This window comes from Glycine soja, chromosome 7, assembly GCF_004193775.1.
Source record: "Glycine soja cultivar W05 chromosome 7, ASM419377v2, whole genome shotgun sequence".
Classification (NCBI taxonomy): Eukaryota; Viridiplantae; Streptophyta; class Magnoliopsida; order Fabales; family Fabaceae; genus Glycine; species Glycine soja.
The window spans coordinates 18,428,428-18,454,049 of record NC_041008.1 but is presented as its reverse complement, the minus strand read 5'-3'; the positions used below and the strand labels follow the sequence as shown (position 1 = coordinate 18,454,049).

At 34.5% G+C, this 25,622-nt stretch overlaps 3 protein-coding genes across 4 annotated transcripts; 2 read left to right on the top strand and 1 right to left on the bottom strand.

Annotated features, from left to right (window-relative positions):
- Window positions 1–774: 774 nt before the first annotated feature.
- On the top strand, window positions 775–12,479 carry LOC114419081 (phosphoinositide phosphatase SAC8). The gene is made up of 20 exons (XM_028384682.1): window positions 775–1,117; window positions 1,599–1,673; window positions 2,346–2,473; window positions 2,566–2,657; window positions 2,763–2,820; window positions 3,220–3,276; window positions 3,453–3,486; window positions 3,671–3,751; window positions 3,834–3,940; window positions 9,420–9,506; window positions 9,608–9,685; window positions 10,054–10,118; window positions 10,301–10,399; window positions 10,513–10,612; window positions 10,737–10,845; window positions 10,925–10,997; window positions 11,080–11,173; window positions 11,265–11,351; window positions 11,883–11,949; window positions 12,042–12,479. Exons 1-20 carry the CDS (start codon window positions 952–954, stop codon window positions 12,167–12,169), a joined length of 1,785 nt encoding a protein of 594 aa, XP_028240483.1. The 5' UTR covers window positions 775–951; the 3' UTR covers window positions 12,170–12,479.
- A 4,325-nt stretch (window positions 12,480–16,804) lies between these two features.
- Window positions 16,805–18,924, top strand: LOC114419080 (protein DOG1-like 4). Its single transcript, XM_028384681.1, has one exon. It carries the CDS (start codon window positions 17,398–17,400, stop codon window positions 18,097–18,099), a length of 702 nt encoding a protein of 233 aa, XP_028240482.1. The 5' UTR covers window positions 16,805–17,397; the 3' UTR covers window positions 18,100–18,924.
- LOC114419079 (acyl-coenzyme A oxidase 4, peroxisomal-like) lies at window positions 18,787–23,490 on the bottom strand. Of its 2 annotated transcripts, XM_028384678.1 has the most exons (13): window positions 23,392–23,490; window positions 23,136–23,240; window positions 22,850–22,956; window positions 22,096–22,173; window positions 21,881–22,004; window positions 21,700–21,773; window positions 21,553–21,610; window positions 21,315–21,426; window positions 20,785–20,944; window positions 20,181–20,257; window positions 19,911–20,082; window positions 19,691–19,783; window positions 18,787–19,062 (listed from the first exon to the last, which is right to left on the bottom strand). In XM_028384678.1, exons 1-13 carry the CDS (start codon window positions 23,408–23,410, stop codon window positions 18,937–18,939), a joined length of 1,305 nt encoding a protein of 434 aa, XP_028240479.1. In that variant the 5' UTR covers window positions 23,411–23,490; the 3' UTR covers window positions 18,787–18,936. The 2 variants fall into 2 exon arrangements, with proteins under 2 accessions (XP_028240479.1, XP_028240480.1); XM_028384679.1 differs by lacking the exon at window positions 22,096–22,173.
- Window positions 23,491–25,622: the final 2,132 nt, after the last annotated feature.

Genomic DNA, 25,622 nt, shown 5'->3' with positions numbered 1-25,622 from the left:
ACTTTTTAAATAGTTATCTAGACAAAAAATAAAATAAATATAATTTGAAAGTAAAAAAGAAAAAAAATTAAATTATAAGGATTAAAAAAGTATTTAAGTTTTTTTATTTATACTTCATTTTATTTCACCATTAAATTATTATTTTTTAAGAATATATTAACTTTTTTCATAAACAATCGCTTCTTACATAAGAAACGCGACTAAGCTTAATTAATTCACTCTGCAATAAACTTAAACAAATCTATTTATTAACGGGACATCGCTTGAAAGAAAAAAAAGACATTCACCAATTTCGTTAAATTCTAACAGCGATTATAACAGGGAAGGGAACATGGAACATTCCATAGGTTGAATTAGACATCACTGCTATCATATAGTCCTATCCTTTTCCTAATGCCAAAATTATTTAAACTATACATGAAACTACCAAAACAATTAAAATAAAGAAAATATGTGTCATATATATTAAAATTCTAGCATAGTTGTCAAGTATAATTGTTCTGGTATGTTAATTTTTCATTTCGTGATTAATTATAAATGTATTTTGTAAGAGACAATTTTGTTGGCAGATAAAATTATTATAGACCAATAAAAATTTTCTTTCATTTATTTGTATTTTTATATAACCAGAAATCAAAACGATATTTCTTGTTAACCTTAAACAACTTAAGCGTCAATTGATTCATGCAGATGCAGTGGGCAATGCATTATTATATTTCTCAATAAACTAAATCAAACACGTCACTTGGTGGATGATTTGGTTTACGAATATTAGGGAGGGTATGATGGTAATATACTGCAAAAAGTCATCAAATTTGTGCTTGGTTGTTGAAGAGGAAGGGGTTGTTTGTTCCTTGTGACTTTCTCATCATTGTGACAAAAAAACTGTCTTAATAGTGCTGTCTTGTTAAATTGCTTCTGGGGTTGTCTTGTTTCTGCAATTATTTGACAATGGACATTGAACCCCCTTCGAGTTCACCCGAAAGATTCAAGCTTTACGATGAGCTGGAACTGCTCGAGTTTCAGGACAAGTTCGTGATCAAATCTCATCAATCCCCCAACCATGGCTTCTGGATTAACCGTCTTGATGGCAGCATCAATGTATTTGATGATGATGGTAATCTTCTTTTCTGAATCGAAGCTTCAAAATTTCTTGATTGGTTGCATAGAAAATGCAGGAAATGTTCTGTGAAGTTTGTTACTTATTGTTGTTGTTGTTGTGTTGATCAGAGAAAATAAGTTGAAAAGTTCATTTATTTTCTAAGTTGAAAAACAAAAAAAATTGGGGGTCTTGGAATTTTAAGAATAGATCGTTTAATTGTGGATATGAAGTATATTTGGTGTCTTTGTGGATGTTGCTTTTGGCAAGATCGTGTGTAGTATTATATACTGAATATGTCCATTTACACATTTATGAAATGGTTTTAGTCAAAGGTTATTGTTTCTTACCTGTTGAGGTTTGGTTGGATCTTACTTGGTTATTTAGTTTCAGTTCCATGTATGGTTGATTGCTAATTAAGCAATTATAAAAACGTATTTGATATTGACCATTTTGTTGTAATTATTTCTATTTTTATGATTTTTCTTGTTCTTTGCAGGTGACACATTCTCTGGAAGTCCATTGAGGACATCTACAATTTATGGTGTGGTGGGAACCATAAGATTGGTTGTAGGTAGTTATGCTTATCTTGAGCTGTCTACTACTTATATAATAAAACTGTCCAGGAGCCTGCCACAGTTTTGCGATAAATTTTACTGCACAATGGCACTACCATAAACTTCTTGCAAAACATGGTTATTTTGAATTGGGCCGACCAAAAAAAATGGTTATTTTGAATTGGAGAACACTTTTGTCTTTTACGTGCGTTTGCAGGGTTATTGTGTCAAATTTTTAAGCATAATTGTATTTGCATTTATTTTCACAATGACTCATTTGTACCTTTGGATGTGAACATGCTAGATTGGATGGTATTAACATTTAATCCTGTCCTAGTCCTTCTTGAGGATCTTTATTTGGTTAAGGTTTTTGTTGGCCAGGGAAGAAGTAAATCTAATCCTGTTTGCACTTCAATATTGTACATAATATATAGCCATAGTTTTTTGCTAAATGTAGGCTCTGATTGATCGTGCAATTGTTGTTCTTTCACCTTTCTTGTTAAGGATGTATGTCTAATATTTAGCCTTTTTCTCAAGTAAATCATGTTCACTGCATCTGCTTTAGCAAAAAGAAGTTGAGCAAGCTAAATGATTGAGATGAACACAAACTTTTTTCTGAAGGTTACCAAGTCTAACAACATAACTTCCTTTATACTCGTTAAGGCTCAACATTATGTGCATGGATGTAGGAACTTATGCTATTGTAATAACTTCTCGGAAGGAAGTTGGAAGTTTCCTTGGCTTTCCAGTATATCGCTTGATGTCCATGAGATTACTTGCATGTAATGAAGCTTTGAGGTTTTCAACTGCTCAAGAAGTAAGGACTTATATAGTCAGAATTCATTCAGACATCATTAAAATGCATGTGATCCACATTTAGTACATCTTATGTGTACTATCTTTCTGCAGAAAAAGGATGAGACTTTCTTCCTGACCCTATTAAAAGTAGTGGAGTCAATGCCAGGCTTGTACTATTCATATGAAACAGATATTACATTAAAGTAAGAACCACAGACTTGAATTTTCTGGTTTATTATGATCTTATTCATATCATATTGATACCGTTCCAGGGTTGATATTCATAAAATGTAATTCGTGTCCACCAGCTTGCATAGAAGAAGCAAGTTAGTAGAAGGCTGGACAAGTAAGCCAATCTGGAAGCAGGTTGGTTGACATAATTCTTGATCTTCTGAGAATAATTGTCATCAAATCATTAAGTGATTTGAAATTTACTTTTTCATATTTTTATTAAGAGTGAAGCTTTCCTTCGCCAACATTCTGTTCATGCATAATTGAATGATTTTTTATGTTTCAGTTAATTTTCATGTATATCTTGTTTCATTCTGGTTATACTACTTCATTTTGATCCATTATTTTACTGATTAGTTAATGTTATTGAAATGTGTTATATTATGTCCTTTTTGGACCATTCCTCTGATGCATTTAATTCTAGATTAGTAAAGATCAAATAAAGGCCTCTTGATCCCATCGGCACCATTTAATGCAATTATCAGTAAAAACTCTATAAAAGCTTTAGGTTTCATTTTTCTATTTGTATTTCAGGCTGACCCTCGATTTGTCTGGAACAAACATCTTTTGGAGGAGCTTATTGAGTTGAAGGTTAGAATATTTGGCTGTTCTTCCAGTTTGCTTAAGTATAAATGCTTTTAGTTTCACTAATAAAAGGATGTATTTTATTTATAAAGAAAAAGGGTTCAAAGTTTTAATGAACTTCGTTTTTCATTCTTAGTATGATCATGTGGTTGTCTTCGTAACACCTATCTTTATGATGGCAGGTTGACAAATTCATCGTGCCCATAGTACAAGGGAATATCCTGAAGTCTAAATTACCTATGCTCCATCCCCGTCCCTGCCCCTTCTGTTTCTTTTTATTTTTTATTTTTTTGTGTGTGTGCATATGCTCTCCACATAAAGTCAATACCAAAAAAATGATGAAAATGAACTATGTGTTCACTATAAGAAGCCACTACTGTTCTCCCTTAACTGGGCTTAAGCTTTCAAGTAGCAGAGCTGAAGCTAAAAGACTCAAATGCTACAGTGACCTTATTTTCAAGAAGATGTACACGGCGTCTAGGTAAGATGCCCAAAAATGCTTCTTATAATAAGTGTTATAAGTCTGTAATAGCTCATTATAATATGTGAACATACTGACATAGGAACAAGAATGTGGAGAAGAGGAGCTAACCTTGAAGGTGACTCTGCTAATTTCATTGAAACTGAACAGTTGCTTGAAACTGAAGAATTCAAGTTCTCATTTTTGCAGGTATTATTATACATTATTTATTATCAACTTCCAGAAATTCCTTTCTATAGTTTCTCTGCAGAGTTGGCTATGTTTTCCACTAGCATTTTGTCTGTTTCTGAGATGAGAATTGGCTCTGTAGTCAAACATGCTGAAGGACTTTGAATGTTGTAGTCTCTTAGCTTTCAAAATTTTGAATATATATATATATATATAGAGAGAGAGAGAGAGAGTCGGAGGGTGTGTGATACCCTCTACCCCAACATACATATAATCAAGAAAAAGATATAAAAATCTGGAATTTTATTAAATCATTTTTTTCCAAATCACTTAAACAAATTCACGTGGGTAAAAGGTTCACATTCACTACACTGTTACCAAATAAAATTTATCAGAAACATTTTCGGAGATCGTATGTGGAAGTGACGACTATGGGGAAGCTTTTAGGCCATAAGAGGAGCAACGAAGCTGTAATACCATCTATAATGCTTACCCTGTACACAGGTAGGGGACTTTGGTGTAATGATGCTTGGGTGGGGAAGTTAAAGGAGGTTATGGCAGTGGAGACTCTAGAAGATCGTATTGCTTGGGAATTGGGGTACAATTCGTACCAGATTTCTCGGAGATGACATGATTCTCCTCTCTGGGGTATCGGATGAAATAGCCCAACTCATCATCCAAACAGAGAAAGAGAGTGGCAACTCACTCTGATGCATGGTTATCTAAGTGGCCTGATAGCTCTCAATTTATCCTTGAAAGAAATTATTCTGATCACTGTCCTATCATTATGCAATCTAAATGCATTGATTGGGGCCCTAAGCCTTTTAAGGTGTATGATGGTTGGTTAATGAACAAAGATTATCACAAGGTGGTGAGGGATTGCTGGTCTGAATCTCAACCTACCGGGTGGGGTGGATATGTGTTGAAATGCAAACTTTAGACCCTCAAGCAAAGATTGAAAAACTGGAGTAAAGAAAACTTTGGAGACTTGGGTAACAAAGTCAAGCAGATTCAGCAAAAGCTAAATGATCTGGAGAACTCACTATCAGCACAACCTTCTGATCAGCAAATCCAGGAGCTCAAGAAGACTCAAGCTGATCTTTGGGAAAAGGCAACTATCTATGAGTCCTTTGTAAGACAGAAATCTAGAAGCAAGTGGATTAAAGAGGGAGACAACAATACTTCATATTTTCACAGAATTATTAATTACAGCAGAAGGAGAAATGTTGTGAGGGGACTGTTGATTGATGGTTCTTGGGTAGAAAACCCTAACATGATTAAGGCTGAGGTAATGCATCATTTTCAGAGCAGATTTTTTGAACCTCATCTGCTCAGACCCAACTTAGATGGAGTTGCTTTTAATGTCCTGCACCCAATCCAGAGAGATTTGATGGTTGAGCCATTTAAAGAGGAGGAGATATATTCTGTAGTGTGGGCTTGTGGCAATGACAAAAGCCCAGGGCCAGATGGACTTAATTTTAGATTTATCAAGCATTTTTGGAATGAGTTGAAACCTGATTTCTTAAGGTTTTTAGCAGAATTTCATGTGAATGCTGCTTTTCCTAAGGGCCTTAATTCTTCATTCATTGCTCTTATTCCTAAGCTCAGGGATCCTCAACATATTAGTCACTTCAGACCCATATCCCTTATAGGATGTGTATACAAGATTATTGCTAAAATCCTATCTAATAGGCTAAGTAAGGTTCTGAATCACCTTGTTAATGAAAGACAATCAGCATTTGTTAAGGGCAGACAGCTGTTACATGGAGTCTTGATTGCTAGTGAGGTGGTTGAGGAGGCTAGGAGGCTAAAGAAACCTTGCTTGGTGTTTAAAGTGGATTTTGAAAAAGCTTATGACTCTGTGTCCTGGCAATTCCTCTTTTATATGATGAGAAGAATGGGGTTCCATGAAAAGTGGATTGGCTGGGTTAAAGGATGCCTTGCATCAGCCTCAATATCCATCCTTGTAAATGGAAGCCCAACTGAAGAATTTAAGCCTCAAAGAGGATTGAGACAAGGGGATCCCTTGGCCCCTTTGTTATTTGTCTTGGTTGCTGAAGGGTTAACAGGATTGATGAGGGAAGCAGTGTCTAGAAACTTATTTCACAGCTTTATGGTAGGGAAGAACAAGGTCCCAGTGAATATTCTCCAGTTTGCGGAAGACACCATCTTCTTTGGGGAAGCTTCTATGGAGAATGTTAGTGTTATCAAGGCTATTCTTAGAAGCTTTGAAATAGCTTCTGGCCTGAGAATCAATTTTGCTAAGAGCCAACTCAGAGCAATTGGTCAGTCTGAACAGTGGATCAGATGTGCTGCTGATTTCTTGAACTGTGGACCACTACAGCTTCCTTTCTGCTACCTAGGGCTGCCTATAGGTGTTAATCCGAGAAGGAAGGTGGTGTGGGAACCTATTATCAATAAATTCGAGGCTAGATTGAACAAATGGAGGCAGAGAAGTATATCAATGGCTGGTAGAATCACCCTAACTAATGCTGTATTAACAGCTCTGCCCTTGTTTTATATGTCTTTTTTCAGGGCCCCTTCAGCAATGATTAACAAGCTCACTACCATTCAAAGAAATTTTCTTTGGGGTGGTAGCCAAGAAGGGAAGAAGATAGCTTGGGTGGCTTGGAGTCAAGTGTGTGCTGCTAGAGAAAGGGGAGGATTGGGAGTTAAAGACATTAAAGCTTTCAACAAAGCTCTCCTAATCAAATGGAAATGGATGATGTTTCAGCACCCAGATCAGCTGTGGAATAGAATTTTAATTTCAAAGTACAGGGGATGGAGAGGCTTAGATGAGGGGTCCACAAGGCAACACTTCTCATACTGGTGGTCTGATTTGAGGTCCACAATTAATCACAGCAGTATGGCAGATGTTTCAAAGCAGTTCATTTGGAAGCTGGGTAGGGGTGATCAAATTCTTTTTTGGGAGGACTCTTGGGTGGAAGGAGGGACAAGGCTAAAAGATAAATTCCCTGAATTATATCAAGTCTCATCTCAAAAACTTCAGACAGTGGCAAGCATGGGATCCTTTTGTGAATCTGGGTGGGAATGGAGCTTTTCTTGGAGGCGCAATCTGTTTGATAATGAAATGGGAAGAGCCTCAGAGTTTATTGATCAAACTGCTGCAATTAGTCCATCTGCATCTTTGAAAGACTCTTGGGTGTGGGGAGCTGACCCTAAAGGAATTTTCTCTACTAATTCTGCCTATCTTCATGTCAAAGCTGAACATCTTGATGAAGATCAGTGTCTTGGTTTCCAGCACCTATGGAACATCAAAATCCCTCCTAGAGCCCTAGTTTTTGCTTGGAGACTTCTATGGGACAGATTGCCCACTAAGGATAATTTAATTAGGAGGCATGTTACCATTGAAAATGATCTATGCCCCTTTTGTCAAAACAAAGCTGAATCTGCCTCTCACTTATTCTTCTTGTGTCATAAAGTTATGCCTCTATGGAGAAAATTTCACTCATGGGTTAAGGAACCTAGAGTGCTCCATTGTAGGCCTATGGATAATTTCCTCCAGCACTCTCCCATGTCAGGATTGAAGGATACTAACAGAAGGTGGAAAATTTGGTGGATAGCAGCTACAACATCAATATGGAAGCTCAGAAATGACATTATCTTCAACAATCATCCTTTTGTCATCTCGAAGCTGCTGGATAATACAATTTTCCTCTCTTGGTCTTGGATGAGGGGGTGGGAAAAGGATTTTACTGTTCCTTTTCACCAATGGTCCTCATCTATGGCTTTGGCTTTTAAGTAGTGTTTGTGTTGTTGGGTTGGGTTGTATTGTTTCTGTTGGGATGTTGGATAATTTTAATTACTTTTCTGTCCCAGGAGATCCTACCTCCTGTGGCTTCTTGTAGTACCTCTGGTACTATGTATCTTCTATTATATATTTAATATAATTTTGGCCGTTCAAAAAAAAAAAAAACAAGGTCGTTCAAGTTTAAAAAAGAATTCAAGTTTAGCAGCAGAATAAAATAAAGTAAAATAACATGTTCAGCACATCATGCCCCAATGCCACATTCTATGAGAGCGTTGTGTCTCAATGTTCTCTAGCCAAGGTTCTTTAAAGTCATCCACCTAACTATTTGCTCTCACGAACAAAAAGTTTGAAATTATCACTGGATCCAAACACAAACAACACACGGGAGTTAGTTATCACATTCCTAACTATAGAGAGAAACGGGACAACAAAGATATACATATCATATAAATGAAATACAACTTACTTTAACACAACTCACGTCATTCCACCACTTATCGCGTAACATCACATACAACACTACACGTCTCACACATTTTCACATCATTCATGTACTCAAGGATTAAAACACAATATCACTCAACCAATCAATTCAATTAATACACAATATCACTCAACAAATATACTAAGACTCAATCCTATATGCAATGTCGTACCGTGTCAGTGAAAAATCTCGTCGGACGCCCAGAAGTACATGACAAGACAGATCACACACATTGATAAGTCAAGTCACTCTCCCTAGTTAAGATCATAGGGAGACCAGTCAATGTCTCTTTGTTTTGCGAGAATGCTCCAATCATATGGGATCAGCATAGGCTTCAAGGAACATTCAAACCGAGTGTATTTACCCCCAAGGCCTACACTCCGAAGAGTCCGTCAGGGCCTCTCCCTCCTGATTCAGGTCCAACCCAGAAAAAGTATGCAGACCTTATCTTTGAACTGTATAAAACACACGACTCCTCAATTGTTCTCAAAATAATTTTTTCTCATCGCGCGTCAAAGTGATTAAACTGGTTGGGTTTCCCCTGTGGTTCCCATTACAATGCTCGTCGCACATTAACTCGTCGTCCTTAAAGGATCTTACAGTCGTGTGATTGTATGGTTCATAGCTCACAACTCAATACACACAACATCTCAATACACATGTATCTCACAATTCATCACATATTCAATTGGTCACTTACTCACAATTTCATGATCTCAATATAACAATTTATAATGTTAATCTAGTAAATCTTGTCCAAAATACAAACAATTTAACAAAAAATATTTCTCACAACATGGAAAGTAAAACTCTTCAAATAATTTTACATAATCATATCAAAATCAAGGAATCAAAATCATAGGCCAAAAACACGAAAACACCAAAAGCATTCAATTTTATCAACCAATTCGCACCAGAACATCAATTGGTCCGTCAAACACAACAATATCATAATTATAATCGTAAAGGAAGAATTATAATTCAAACACCAAAACTATTATTTTAATTAATAAAATATTTCTTTTTATTTATTTAATTACAAAAACCTTATTATTTTTCTAAAACTCTATTTATTTTTAAATAAAATCATTTTTAATTTATTTTATGAAAAAAATGGGATGTTATAGGTGAGAGAGAGGTTAATGAGAATTTGGTATCCTAGTACCATATAACATCTTTTATCTGCAAATATCAATGTTTCGTCTCCCAAATTTTGATTTGTACTCCAATTGATTGTTTCACAGGCTCGAGGTTCAATTCCCCTTTTGTGGGAGCAGATTGTTGATCTAAGCTATAAACCGCACCTTAGGGTTATTAGTCATGAGGAAACAGTATACTTCTATTCTCAATTTTTCCAGCATTTTAATGGTTTTATCATGAAATGTACATTAATACATGTTCTTTTTTTTTTCCCCATCCACTCCTACTCTAGCCCAAGATTGTGGAGCGTCATTTCCATGATCTCATGCAAAGATATGGAGAGATAGTAGCACTTGATCTTACTGATAAAGTATGGTTTCTTTCTGCTCTCTTTCTACTTTAAGCAACGAATTTGTCACAAATTTATTTTTCAGATTTACCACGAGTCCAGAGATACATAGCATCTTCTTGATGCTTTGGAGGCAAGGATATTCATGGTTGAGTAAAAATGTGTTTGGTTTTTAAATTTGAAGATTTTTTCTTTTTCAGTATCCCTTTTCTCATCCCCAAAATTTTACGTAGGGAAATTGAGGCTATGGTTTGGTTGAGTTTGGTTAGCATGTCCTTAAGGATATAATAATAGCCAATCTCCACTACTAAGTTCCCTTTTAAGTGCTTCTTAGTTGTTACTTTGTGTGTATTATTTTAAGCAATTTCTTGTTAATTTTACTGTTGTAGCATGGTGAAGAAGGTCAATTAAGTGCAGCATATGCTGCTGAAATGCAAAATCAGCAAAATGTGAGGTGATAATTTATTTAAACATATTTTTTGTTTGCAACCTTATTTTACATCCATTAACTATTAAGTTTGCCTTGGCTGTATTATAGCTTAAGCTGTTTCAGTGTGCTTGATATGAATATGATTATTGTGTGTCATTGTTTCCTTTTTCTTTTAACTTTATTTTTATAACAACGGATTATGGCAGATATGTGCCTTTTGATTTTCATCACTACTGTGGGAGCTCAAACTTTGATAATCTGAAAATCCTCTATGATCAAATCTCGGAGGATTTTGAAAAACAAAGGTAATGGGAAAAAATTAAGTATTTATACAAATGCAATAGCTAGTTGCCACAATCTAGGTATACTGGCAAATCTATAATTCAGATTTTTAATTATTGCTATTTCAGCTGAGCAGATACTTCTTGATAGATAGACAAGGAAATATACTAGAGGAGCAGAGAGGACTTGTCAGAGTAAACTGCATTGATTCCCTTGATCGAACAAATGTTACTCAGGTTTGTTGATAAGGGATTAATTGAATGCTTGGACTTGTTCTTTTCTTAATCCTTGTCTGATTGTCCTCGTGTTTGGATATGTGTAATATGTCCGGTTACATGACTATCTTTATGTTGTTTTTAGTGTTATCTGGCCCAGAAGTCATTAAATCTTCAGTTGCAGAGGATTGAAGCGCTGACTTCCTCTGAGTGCATTTCCATGTTTGAAGAGGAATATGGAAAATTTAGAATATGTATGGAATTTCTATATAAGTTCTTCCATTCTTTGTGAATTATTGCCCTGCTTATTTGAGCTCTGTTTATTTTATTTAGTGTGGGCAGACCAAGGTGATGAGATAAGTCTCGAGTATGCTGGAACTCATGCACTCAAGGGGGACTTAGTTAGGTATGAAATTTTTGGTCCTGAAAGTCCTATATTGCTATGTTTCCCTTCTGTGATACTGGTTCGTTTTGGAAATATGGTGCAGATATGGGAAACAAACAATAACTGGAATGATTAAAGATGGGATGAGTGCACTTTCCCGATATTACTTGAATAACTTCCAGGATGGGATTCGGCAGGCAAGTTCATTTATGTGCATAATTCTTACCACTCGTTTAAATAAAGGGAACTTGGTCTCAAAGTATTTAATAAGTTTCATATCTTTTTCAGGATGCCCTGGATTTGATAAGTGGTCACTATAATGTCAGCAGAAACGTTCCTTCTCCTTTCCGGTCGAATAACTTTGAACCTCTAACGGTAAGTAGCTTCAATGCCTCGTCTTTCTATTTTCTACCACCCCTCACAATCCCGGAAAGCTGTAATGAATTGAAAAATAAAATGAGCCAACCTTTACTTGATTGGGGAAAAAAGGAGCCAGTGGGATTAAGGACCTTGTCATCTAGGATGTCCAATAATCTCCCCTGGTACCCAAACAGAGATGGGGATGCAATAATGTAGAAGCTGTTTTAGTTTCTGGAGATCATGGTTGACTTCAATGGATTGTGGTGTTGTTTGATCCACGCAGCTGTTTCTACCTAGTTGAAAAAGGCATCTAGCCAAGGAGCAGTTCTGATTTTATGATAAATACAAATTGTTGCATTATGCATTCTTCAGTGTAATTAACTACAGGAAGAATACAAATTACCAAATTCTTGACAAGCCGTTTCAGCACATGTAAATTTAAATTGTGGACATAGATAATTACATCACACCAAATCTTTTTAAATGGCTTATAAGACAAATTATCAGTGGTATTGACATATTTTGTGGAAAACTGCAAACATGCAGTACCTGCCTGTGGCATCAGCTTTGATAATTGGAGGTTTGACAGCAACAACCTTCACTCTTCAGCAAGGTATATAATTTTGTTTCTTCTATCTGAACAAAGGGTCCTTGATGCTTTTCTTTTCTTTCCTCAATTTTCTATTTTTCTTGTTTATTTTTTAGCGGGCCGAAATACACAGCATTATGTGTCTTCTGTACTCTGTGCTGGAATAACTGCTGGTGTCATGGCAATTGTCAAAGCTAATGGAAGACATTTCTGCTCAAGACCCCGTTTGTGTGGTCTCTTGTGATACAAATTCACTAGCCTTTTGAACCAAACGCAAAAAATTTGTATGATCTCATTCAAGAGATTGTAAGTATGATGATGCTTATGTTGTTCAATATTTTGTTTTCAGATAGGTAGTTGTTATCTATGAACTTGATATTAGTTATTACATGTATGGCCACTCACCTGTCTATTGAATTGTCCATCTGTTGGTTAAAATCAACAAATAAAGGGGTAGAGAAGTCTAAGTTTGGCAAAAACGAAAAACAAAATTATTGTTTCTCAAAGTTTCAAGATTCAAAGGGTTATGATGAAAATTCATAAGTAGTATTTTATTGATGGTGTAAATTTTACTTTCAACTCAATTGATCCATAGTAATGATCAAACGGATTGGATGAGACATGAATGATTTTGGCTACATTTCGAATGACCACGTTTTTGTATTAAACAAGTGTAAAATAATTCTTATTTTAAATTTAATCTCAATTAACCATACTCAACTTTTATGAATAACTGGAAGGGCATAAGAGAAAAAGATTTATCCACCTTCTGCTTATGATCTCATAACTGAGAAGTGCATGTTTAGATATTGTTGAGAGAACTTAGAAAGTATTTTTACTTCTAAAGCAATAATTTTTTTCCTTTTTTTTAATTTCATGTTTGGAATTTGAAAATGTACATTAAAATTTCTAAAAGTACGTTTTTACTTTAGATTCAAACATAGCTTAAGGAAGTAACTTATTAGGTGTCATTGTGTAGCTAATATTCACCATGAATAGCCAACAGTATGAAAGAACATTAAGCCAACGGAGAGACGCCAAAATGGAGGCTTTTTCTTCCTACACCCAACATTTGTTCTTGTACACCTAGCATTTAGGGTGAAAAATCAAAAACATTCTTACGTATAACCTATAGGGATTGTCAATCCGTAAGGCCATGGACCTCTATAGCAAGGTTGGCGGTGACAACCATGCCCACTCCCTCCCCCTCCCTAACCAACGCCATCACGAGGATCTCAATAGCCTTGCGCAACTTCAGCATGGCGATGCCACTGGGCGAGACTAGAGGGAAGGCGATGCCATGAAGGAGGTGGTGGTGCTGCGGCACGTTGGAGGTTGGAGCGAAGGGCGATGTGGTGGCAAGGAGGTGGTGGTGGTGCAACGCGGAGGAGATGGTGTAGCAGAGTTGGTGAGGTGGAGGTGGAGTAGGTAATGGCCTTATGGATTCGCCATTACGGATCGCGAATTCATATGAAAGATTCATACATATTGCAATTCGTATGATTCTTACTCCGTAAGAATCATATGTATGTTTTTAAAAAGGGGTAATTTTAGAAAAAAAATTAAAAAATTGTTGGGTGTAAAAAATGAAGTTAGATGCGCAAAGTAATTCCCCAAAATGGATAAATAAACTTGAAAGTTGAAACCCTCTTATATCTGAAACGTCCAATGGCTCCTGCTCACCCACAGTATTTGCCTTTGTAGTTATTACATGCTATGATCTTGTCTTTTTTCTCTAACTAACTATCTTTAATCATCTCTCCACATGTCACTAATTGTCAAAATGTTTTGATCTTTTTTCTTATTTTTCTCCCCTTACATTTTTCTCCCCTTGCATTTGTTCGTTTCCTAATTAGTTTGAATTTTGTGTTTATCAGTTGCACATATTAGAACTTGAACGGATATTACTAATGTTATGTAACTTCAAATTTTATCGGTTATGGTTTAATAATTCCTTGATCCAATGGTTAGAATTGTTATTATTTGTCAAGGCATAATGTAAAATGACAAATAGAATTTGGAGTTATATGATATTAATGGTATCTGTTTAAGTTCTAATATGTGCAAAAAATTCAAGCCAACAAGAAGGCACACAAATGCAAGGAGAAAAAAATAAGAAAAGGATAAAAATATTTGACAATTATTAGCATAGAGAGAGATGGTTAAAGACAATTAGTTAGAGAAAAAGACAAGATCATAGCATGCAAAAAGAGGGAGCAACCTTACTGTGATTAAGCTCCAAATAAAATTGTCTTTTGAGAAAGATATATGTGTGAAAGTTAAAAATAAAAATGGATCCAACTTTTTTTTACCTGCTATGTGTGAAATTAAACTTCCATAGGTCTATTTATTTTTAATTATATTTCCACAACTATACAAATGAATTTCAAAAAACATATTTTCAAAATGTGTAACAAATAAACTTCCATAAATTTAATTCTAAAATATAAAAAAAACTTTTGAAAGTTTAATTCTGAAATAAACAAATAGAATAAGAAAATTTAAATTCGGGAACAATAAAACTACACTCACTAATAAGGACATTATTATAAAAAATGAGATGTGTAAATAGGAAAAAAAAATTACAAAAAGAAATCACCTGAAACTTTACGGCAACAACTTGCCATGGTTTACACAATCTCTTGAATATGTTAATTTTTCGATGATCTGCTGCTGCAAAGCAATGTCTCCATGTCAAAGTTGGTTTTTTTTTTCTCTGTTAATGATTAGAGCATCTCGAACCATAGAACCTCATTTAGGTTTTTAAAATCTCTTAAGTGAACTTTTTCGTTGACACATAAGTTTTAAGATAATTTATTAATTTTCACTCCAATGATAAAAGTTTTTAACTTTATTTTTAATTAAAATCTATATACTTTCCTCCCTCTTTCTATGCAGAAAGTTTGTTCTATACTTTTCTTTGGGGCAAAGCATTGGTATTAGGCAGTTGCCCCCTCTTTTCCTCTTTCCCTATATAGTTAACGATAGTTATAAGATCATCTTTAACGGTGGTTTTTGTAAGGATTCTTAAGTCAAGAATTGGTTTTTTTTTCTCCCATTGAAGATGATTGAAATGGCATTCAAGTATAGAACTGGTTCTTCTATAAAAACCTATAAGAATAAAGTCTTTGTCAAATTGTTTAGAAAATCAACTTAGAAGGAGGGAGGAACATAAACAGATTTTAATTAAAAAAATTAAGAACTTTTAGCATTGAAGTTTAAAATAACATATTATTGTCTCAAAACTTATATATCAACAAAGAATTCACTTAAGAGAAGTTAAGTACCCAAATAAGATTATATGATTGGAGATGCTCTTATAAAAGAATTAGTTATACAATTAGATGTCACTTCAACCATCTCTAATGGAAAAAATAAAATAAAAACTAATTCTTAACTTAAGAACCTATATAAGAACCACTGTTAAAGATGGTCATATACCTATTGTTAACTGTACATGGAAAGAAAAAAAAAGAGGAGAAAAACTACTTATACAATTGGAGAATAGATCCTCTCGAGTAAAATGATACAATATTTGTAACAACTTAATTATTGGTCAATATAAAAACTTAAACTGTACACTTGGTCACAACAATTTTTTTTATAATATTCATAATTAAAATACTGCACCAAACTCTCCTCTTGCTAAACCAAAATTAAGCATAATTCCAATTATCAATTATGTGTTTTCTTAATAAAGAACAAGTTATAAGAGAAACCACAAGCATTAAAAAAAATGCGTCGAGCAAACGTATCATGAAGACATGAATGATTCAATTAACACCTATAGGCAAAAGACACCACCACCACTACATCCACTCTATCCCCCACCCCACCACCACACACAAGCAGAATACAAGATGCATCCTACTAGGAAAATACAACATTCCCAAATCACATAAAACTCTTGTTACTATTCAAAAAGCGGCACTACTACATAAAGAAGTTGCATGCCAAATGACAGCAACTATTTGCACTTCAAATTTAAAGAAAAAAAATACTTGTGGTTCTCATATAATTTGTTCTTCATAAAAAAACACAAAATTGATAATTGGAGTTATACTAACTTTTTTTAGCAAGAGAATTTGATGCAGTATTATAATTATGAATATTATAAAAAATTAATATGGTCACATCTATAGTCCAAGTCTTACATTGATCAATGATCAATAATTAAGTTACTTCTCTAAATATTGTATCATTTTACTGCAGAAAATGTACACTCATAACGATGTTTGACCCCAGAAGAAAGCATAGAACAGACTTTCAGCAGAGAATCTAAGTGGATTAGACGGTCCTTATAATAAAGGGGTGTAGTGTTGTGTTGGCAACATGCAGAGTTTTTTACCTTTATAAAACTTACTTTTAAACGCTCTAGTAACAACTAGCGCGTCCATTAATTATTTTCATGTGTCACCGCCAAGAAAATAAAATATCTAGTAATGTAACGTTGTCTGAATAAAAAGGTTTGAATAGAGGTCATGCGTTATTAATATAACAAACCGTTATATATCAGATAATATAACTAGTACTATTCATGTGCATCAACATATGTCAAAAGAAACTGAGGTGCATTAACAAAATGCAGAACTAAAATGCATGACAGCAACGGTTGGAGTCAAAATGATGTAATTACATTTTAGGATATTACCCTTTTCACCATGCAAAGTAATTCTTTTTAATTTTATTTGTAAGAGTATAATATAGTTATTGCTCTCTTAATAGTCTCAATTTGCATATTTTCAAAAAGTGAAAAATTCTGGCTTGCTTGCTTAGTGGTGTGGTAGCATAAGATTCTTTATTCACCCTTACAGCCTGCCAGATCAAAAAATCTGTGTCACTTCTCTATCTTACTTGGCTTCATTTCTGCACTTCTCTGTCTTACTTGTCATGAAATCAATAGTGTAAACTAAGATGGCACCTTAAGGTAGCATGGCCTTTCCATGTGTCACCATGTCAATTGATTAATCCTTGCACCAAGTATGAATCCAAAAACCCAAATCCCAAATACCAACACCCCCCCACCATAATTGAGCACCTTCACATGAATGAACAACCAACCCCACACCACAACTCATCAAAATCCTCAACCACAACTCATCCCCTCTTCCACATTATGTATTTCACCACACTTCTTTAGCATTAACACCTGCCTCCAAAACCAAGCATGTGCCGACAAATTGCACCGAAACCAGTCCCAACGCCCATTATTTCTATCATCTCTCTGTTTCCCTAACTGAACACCGCTCACTCTGTTTTGTTCCAAATGACTCTGTTTTTGCCATTAGGCTTCCCTTCTAAGCCCCATCCAAACAATGCTTCCACCCTAAGCAAACCAACAAGTTCCCATAACCAATTGCAAGAAACCCATTTTCCCAAGAACCCCTTTGAAACACATGTTCTAAGCACCACCTCCAACCATATTCTCCATTTTCCTTCCTCTATCCCCCTCTCTCTCTCCTGAATACATAGATGACTGATGCAAATGCTGCTTCATTTGAGGCATTTCTCCAAGGGTGGATGGTGCGCCAAAGAGGTTACCTTGACGAGCTTCTCTCAGCTCAGCAACACTATCAGGAGATGCAGGATGATGATGATGTGAGGCAATTAATCAACAGGGTAATCTGCCACTATGGACAATACTTTGAAGAGAAATCAAAGATTGCCCACCAAAATGTTCTTCTTGTTTTCTCACCACCATGGTTCAGTTCATTGGAAAGAACCTTTCTTTGGGTTGGGGGGTTCAAGCCAGGAGTGTCTTTTCAGGTTGTGAACACAGCTTTGGAGGATTTGTCAGAAGAACAAAAGGAGAGGTTGAGTCTGCTGAACCAAGAGACCAAGGTGAAGGAGAGAGCCCTCAATGATGAGTTGGCCAAGCTTCATGAGAGTGTGGCAGCTCCACCGCTAGTGGACATGGCAAGGAGCCATGGGAGGGTGTGTTTCAGCAGGTCCTTCATGGCAGAGGAGGGCTCTTCTGTTCCAAGCACTTTCAGAGAGACATTGGAGAATCTTGTGGCCAATGCAGATGCTTTAAGGACAAACACATCTTTGAAGATTTTTCAGGTACTGAGACCTGCTCAGATTGTCTCATTCTTGGTTGCTGTGGCTGAGCTTCAGATCAGGATCAGGTCTTGGGGTTTGGACAAGGATTCTCAGAATGGAGGCCAAGGGTGAAAAGTCAATCATGGGAATATGAAGGCTTTTTATGTAAGGTGCTTTCGGTTTTTGTCTTTTGGGAACTGCTTTGAGTTGGAGGATGGATACATGCATAGGCCTTAAGCCTTTTAGCATCATGATGGTGGATGATGTGCATTGGGCAGTGAGCATGTTCAGCATTTGATGGTAATGCTGTTTCTCTCTACCTGAAGTTTCTTTAATGAGCAATCAACAATGGTGAACAAAACAAGGCCATGCAATGCATGCTTTTATCTAGAGGCTAAAGCATCAATATATTTGTACCTCTGATATAGAGGCAAGCACTCATGGATCTCTTCACTCAAGCAGCTACCCCAGATTTCAATTGGTTGCTATATTTACCATAGTAAGTAGGTAGTAGATACCTAAGGATTATTTTATTTTTCTTTTGTGATATTAAGACATGTTTTCTAGTGAAGAACTTGGATGGATGTATAGGATGTGGAACCTTGAAAATTACTTTTTCAACATCCCACACACTTTGACATTGCATCAAAGTAGGTTTCTCCCTAAGGGGTCTTTTTGGCCCTTTCCTCAACACAGGGGGTTCATAAGTTCATTCACACAGCAAGAGCAGGACAATAACTAATGCTAAAGCAGCAGTTTCAAACATTCAGCATCTACAAGTTATCAGAAGTGAAAGCGTGGATATGGACTGGAAGAATATCTCAAGATCATTAATTTTCATTTCCCTGCTTTGTTATTAACACATTTGTATAATTATTTAATGCTTATGGATTGTTATTCGATTCATATTATTATAAATACATAAACCAACGAAGTCTATTAGTCCATAGAGGAACACATTTTACACTTTCACAGCCTACTTTTCTGAGCAACCGACTTAAAGCTGGCAAAACCAGTAACTTCCCTGCCTGTAACCAAGGTGTTGATGTCATACGTGCCTTCGAAGGTGTAGATAGGTTCTATGTCACAGAATGCCTGCAAAATTAGAGAAGAAAGACAGAAAACACGTGAGGAAACAAAATAATATTTCTGTCCCAACAAAAAAGTGCTAATAATATGTCTAGTAGTAATTGCATTTTATTTAAGTTTAATTATAGACTACTAAATCCTTCACTAACAAATCAAATAAAACAAGGACCAAAGGACTTCTTTATGGTGTGACGAGGGACTTGAATACTTTGTATAACAAAGTTATATGATATTATGAGGCAGTTTGCGTGTAGTCATGATATATTGAGGACTAGGGATGCCACTTGCATGAGGTATGATTTAAGCCTTGGTATTTGTATCGTACTTTGAATACTTTGTATAATAAATTTATGGTGTGACGAGGGACTTGAATACTGTGTAATATAATAAATTTATGCATTTTAACTTTTTTGAAAAAATTAGATAAAAAAAGCTTTTATAAAAATTAAGAGCATGAGCTAATTTTTAATTCATTTTTATTTTCTTTTTTTATAAATCAAATTCATTCTTGGGCCTATTGGTGAGGGAGTTAGAAATATATCCTAAAAATCCATTTAAAATTGCCCCATTTTAATCTAGATCCAACAGGAGGTTTAACAAAATAAATTTCAAATAAGAAATTAGGCATGAGAACCTTTGCCACTAGAAAATCAGCCAAAATTCCATTGCCACCAAGCAATTCTCTCCCCAAGGCAGCTGTTTCTCTTGCCCTCAGGGTAATCCACGACTGAAATATGGTTAACAATTTATCATCAATTATCTACGTCAATTAACAACAACAAAGTAGCCAACATAAAGCTTTTATTACATGGCGAGATTTTCTTTTATTTTGTGAATAGGTGGTTAGGAATTACCTTCCCCAAGCTAGCATGACCTGGAGTCATTTTACCACTCTCGTACAACTTGCACAGACGCCAACCAACAAGAATCATTGCTTGAATGTTACCTAGCATTTGAACAAGTTTTTGTTGACTGATTTGGAAAGCTGCTAATGGTGCTCCAAATTGCTTCCTCTCCTTTAGGTACCTAGCAAAGATAACAAACACACATTTCAATTCACTTTAGAATAATGATTAGCAGTGAATGTTTTAGTTGAAGTATACTAGCATGCTATCTAAGAATACCTATGACACATATCATAGATGCCCATTGATAAACCAATAGGTTGCCAAGCAACCATTACACGTGAAACAGCAAGTACCTGTTTTGAGATATAGCTAAAACAAATAAGCAACATGTAATTAAATAGACAAAATACAAAATTACAACAAGTTAACTTATATGTTTGACCAGTCTAATATACATCTCAAAAATTAAACCGTGCATATAATCTACAACTCTTTAAATTGGAGCAAGAATTTGATGAAGACAATTATAGACTAATACAATGAAATGAAAAAAAAAAATTAGACTGTACTTGCTTTCAAAAGCAGATATGACCTCATTTACCAAAAAAAGTGATGTGCCCCTAAAGGAAAATAATGTAAAAGTAACATGCATTAGAGTAACATATTCAATAGGATGAAACTGCATTTGCTTTCTAATGCACTAGCCATTGAAGCTAGCTTCAAAAGGACACATGAACCTAGATTGATTAATGCTCTACTATTTCATCAGGTAATATAAGTTATATAAAAACCAAGAGTAATACCATCATTTATTTATTATTGAAATGATGAAATCACATTCTTGAAATAACAGCAGAGACAAGTATCATACTAATTCTACCTTGTTTGTATCCTGAAAAGAATTTACTCCTTCTATTCTGTCATCATCAGGGACAAAAACTTTCCTCATAACTATGTCTCCGTTTTGTACGATCCTAAGTCCAATTTTATTCTCCATTTTTGTTACTGTTAATCCTGGTGCATCCTTTTTGACAATATATCTGAAATAACAGGTACCAAAAAAATGTAAACAAAAAGAGTACTTGTGAAACCGGACACAAGAGGAGCAACAAAATATAAAGCATGAGAGAAAATGTGTATGAAAAATAATCTAGAATTCTGAATGTCTCAATATAATGTTTTCTTAGCTTATATTCTTCACTTTGATATGGTGTTAATGATGTTAATATTTGCATTCGTTTCCTCTTTTCTATTTTCTTTCAGGGTGCAAGGCTAGAGTATAAGGCAATCAATGAAAATTCATGGATGTTTGGATCTCCATGACCTATAAATGAGATGGAATACTATTAGTTCATTTATTGGCATCTTAGATATTGAACAATAACAGGAGTAAGTAAACCTATGGCTCACCCATTTATTTGATTCGTTGTCGTATTCCTAGCAAAGATAACCAACAAATCAGCAAACGTACTGTTTCCTATCCATCTCTTTTGGCCATCAAGGATCCAACCACCTCCCACCTGATAATTTCAATGCAAAGTAGGAATACATTATTGAACATTGGAACAATTGACACAGTGAAATATGTCTGATTAAAAAGACTGAGTCAAATACAACTGGTAGATAAGATGCATAAGGCATTGGAGCTTTGTTGCTGTGGTCTTCAGAGCACTGGCATCACTTCCATAGTCAGGTTCAGTCAAGGCCTGATAAAAATAAAAATAAAAAACCTCTTTTAAGAGTGGTACTTAAGCAAAATGATAAAAATCATTCAAATCCAAGGAAGGTAATTTACCCAACATGCTATAGTTTTCATTTGAGCCAAAGAAGGCAAATACTTTTGCTTCTGAGCTTCAGACCCACATAATGCTATACTTGATGGTCAATCAAAGACATTAAATTTCAGGAAATATGAATAACTAATAGCAAAAAGGTTACCATTCAGAGATTTATTAATAATAAAGAAAAGATATTACCAATAGTGAGCATTGCCAAGGAAGAATGAACCAAATAGAAAGTTGAACAGCTTGCATCAACTCTAGCAACTTCTGCTGTAGCAACAGCACTTCCAGTTATGGAAAGACCAGGACAACCATAACCCTGAGAATCAGTCAAAGCTAGGTAAGAACTCCTTTTGCAGTGTCTTACACCTAACTAAGACTCTAAGAAGCAATATATGTAAATAGAGAACCTTAATTGTGCCACCAGCAATACGCAGGGCAGCAAACTTTGGGATAACATGAAATGGGAATTCAGCCTTCTCCCAGTACTGATAAAATATTATGAGATTGAGTGTCGGGAGAATTAAAAATAATAAAATAAAATAAAAGGTAACCCCTCCACTACTCACCCTAAAAAACCGTAGCAAACATCAAATTTGTTATTTTCCAATCTAAATTGAAGTTTCGCCACAGTAATCTATGTTGATCCCATGCAAAGCTTTACCACAGTAATCTATGTTGAAGTGCTCCAACAATGAATATATGAGTAAATATATAATTTGGTTTCTATGTTATTTTCCAATCTAAATTGAAGTTTTACCACAATAATCTATGATGATCCAATGCAAAGCTTTAGAATACATATTATCAAGAAAAAAAACTCAAAGTCTGATTAAAGAGCAGTACTAAACTAAGCACATATTAGGATAACTGTTGCACCTCTTCCAAAAGTATGTTTAGACTGACAGATATAGGACATGTTTTAAAAACCATTCCATTCTGGAAGTACTTTTAGGTGTTGAATGTACTTTTGGATAAGGATATTCTTTATATTGTTTATTTTGAATGTACTTTTGAAAGGGGTGAAGGTGAACAGCAATCCTAACATAGCTTATAAAGAGTACACTCAGAATGGTTATCCAATTATAAGGAATTACAGCTGAGTATTTTCCTATTTCTGTTTTTTTTATATGACAATAAGCAAGAAAGAGAAGAGAAACATGCCTCAGTCATTATAGGAGCAATTTCTTTTTCCATACACTCTCTCACTTTGTTCCTCACGGCCTGCTCCTCCGGTTTCAACAAGTCATTGAAATGAAAATAATCCGAAGCTGAACTTCCCAACAATATTCAACACACATACAAACATATCTCGTTAAGAATAATAATAAGATCGATAGAAAATTGGATGAGTTCATATTTATTATTCATTACATTTATTATTCATTATATGTAAATATAAATGTGAAGACTTCCAAAAAAAATGTCATTATGAATTAATGTTAGTTACCACAAGGAGGAAAATTAGAGGCTGGAGTGGCTTGTGGAAAAGCCACAGAAACATCAAGTGCTGGCAAATTAAAATACGAAGGCATCTTCATATTCGCATTATTATCTGTGACATGAGAATCAAATCAGAGCACAATTGGTGATTAGAAATAATTAAAGTGTAGCAATATTTTGCAAATCATATGATAATCACGGAAAAAAAACCAAAAAATGAAAGAAAAAAAAAAGGATATTGGGAGGGAAAAGAGAAAAGAGACCTTGATTGTGGCGAGTCATGTTTGCAAGAGTTTTTCAGTTTTTTTGCTGTGTGTGGAAAGTGGAAACCAAAGTTAAAAGGAAATTGGAAGTTGATAGGAGAAACCAAAAAGTAACACGATATATATATATATATATATATATATATATATATATATATATATATATAAGAGATTTGACCAACTAATTTAATTGTACATTGTCCAATTCTTTTCATGACAATTTAAAATTCAATAAATTGGCTGGGTCATCTTTAAATTATCTTATACTCCATTTTTTCTAATTATGCGACATAATTTATTGATTTATGTTTATTAAAAAAGTTGATTATTTTAATTATTAATATTAAATTTGTCTATAATTATAATAATTTTTTAAATTTATCTATTTAGAACATATTTATCTTCTTCATTTTCCATAAGATAGTCAATAAATAATTAATGCACAAAATAACTGAAATAAAATATTATAAAAAGGATAAAAATTCAAAAATTATATTTTATAAATAAGGACAGATGAAGCATATAAATTAGTCTTTTTATAAATATTCTTATTTATGAGACATTTTTTTTAAGTTCAATAAATAATAGATAAAATAAAATATAATAGATAATTAAAACACTTGAAAAAATAATAACAATATGTCTCATTAATCATAGGAATAATTTTGCAAAACATATGAATTTAGGATACAATTTAAAAATAAATTATACAGGATTCAATCAATCAACCTAATTTGATTCTAACGGACAATCATCAATTCTAACGACATGCTTTCTATCCATGTAGAGAAAAATTTAAAGATGAATAAAACCTCATTGTGTTCTCATACTCAAAATCATGATAAAAACTAAATGTGGGAGCCTACGTGGATGAGCCATTATGGAACCATGAGAAGATTGATTGTATGATCTTCCAAATGTAGAGAGTCCTTTTTTCTTATCTGAATTTTTCTCTTATGAAGAGAAAAACGATATTGTACTCGTTGTTCTCTACAAATGAGACCATAAACTCTTATTGGTAACTGCCATTAGTTACCCCAAATTTGATAATTATAATTTGACTCCTCATCAAATTATAATATCACTCATGCTATCTACACAATTAGTCTTTCATGACATGTATGTCCTTAGCCATAATTTTATATTGATTAGACCACTCTAATATTTGGCTAATAATATAATGGTCCTAACTCATTCAAAATTATGTGATATACATATATATGTATGACCCAAAATTACTAACAATCTCTCACTGGTCACAACTATATATATCCTTACAATCCTTATGAATGTGTTAGACTTTATGAGCTCAAAATGTGTCATTACATGCCTTGAGCATATTCCAAAAATCTTGTCCATTGATTACATCTGCATGTAGAACCAAAGCAGTTTTCATTGTATCAACCACAACTAAACTCATCAATGATCACTAATGCTGACAGAATCAAATGACATAGACTCATCATAAAATGTGTAGCATGAAAATTACGTGAAGGTGGCATGTACACGTCTATTTTCAATTGGTCCTACTTAACTTCAATGAGATCATTTAATAACCTTAATTTACAAAGTGTAATAACTGATTAATAAACCATATATATATATATATAACCAAATATATCCAAAAGTCAATGTATGCATACATAAAATCTAACATAGAACATAAAATGCATAAAAGTGACTAACTCCCACTAAACCAAAGATTCCTCGAACTGTAAAACACCCATGTGAGCAACATGCTCATGAAAGACCTTGGGTGGAAGTCCCTTAGTAAGAGGATCTACTATCATGTAGTTTTCCCCTAAGTGTTCTATGAAAATTTGTCCACTCTGTACCCTTTCCTTAACAACTAGGAACTTGATGTCAATATGCTTCGACTTGGTCGAGCTCCTATTGTTTTTAGAATACAATACAGCTAATTTACTGTCACAATATAACTTAAGTGGTCTTTCAATTCCTTCCATAATTTGCAGCCCTATGACAAAAATTTTCAGCCATATTCCATGATTTGATGCCTCATAGCATGCCACAAATTCTGCCACCATAGTGGATGAAGTAGTAAGGGTTTGCTTGGCACTGTGCCAAGAAACCGCACCACCGACTAACATGAAAATGTAACCTGAAGTGGATCTCAAACTATTTAGGCATCCTGCAAAATCCGAGTTAGAATACCCAATGATCTCCAACTGATCTAACCTCTTGTATGTGAGCATATAATACTTTGTTCTCTT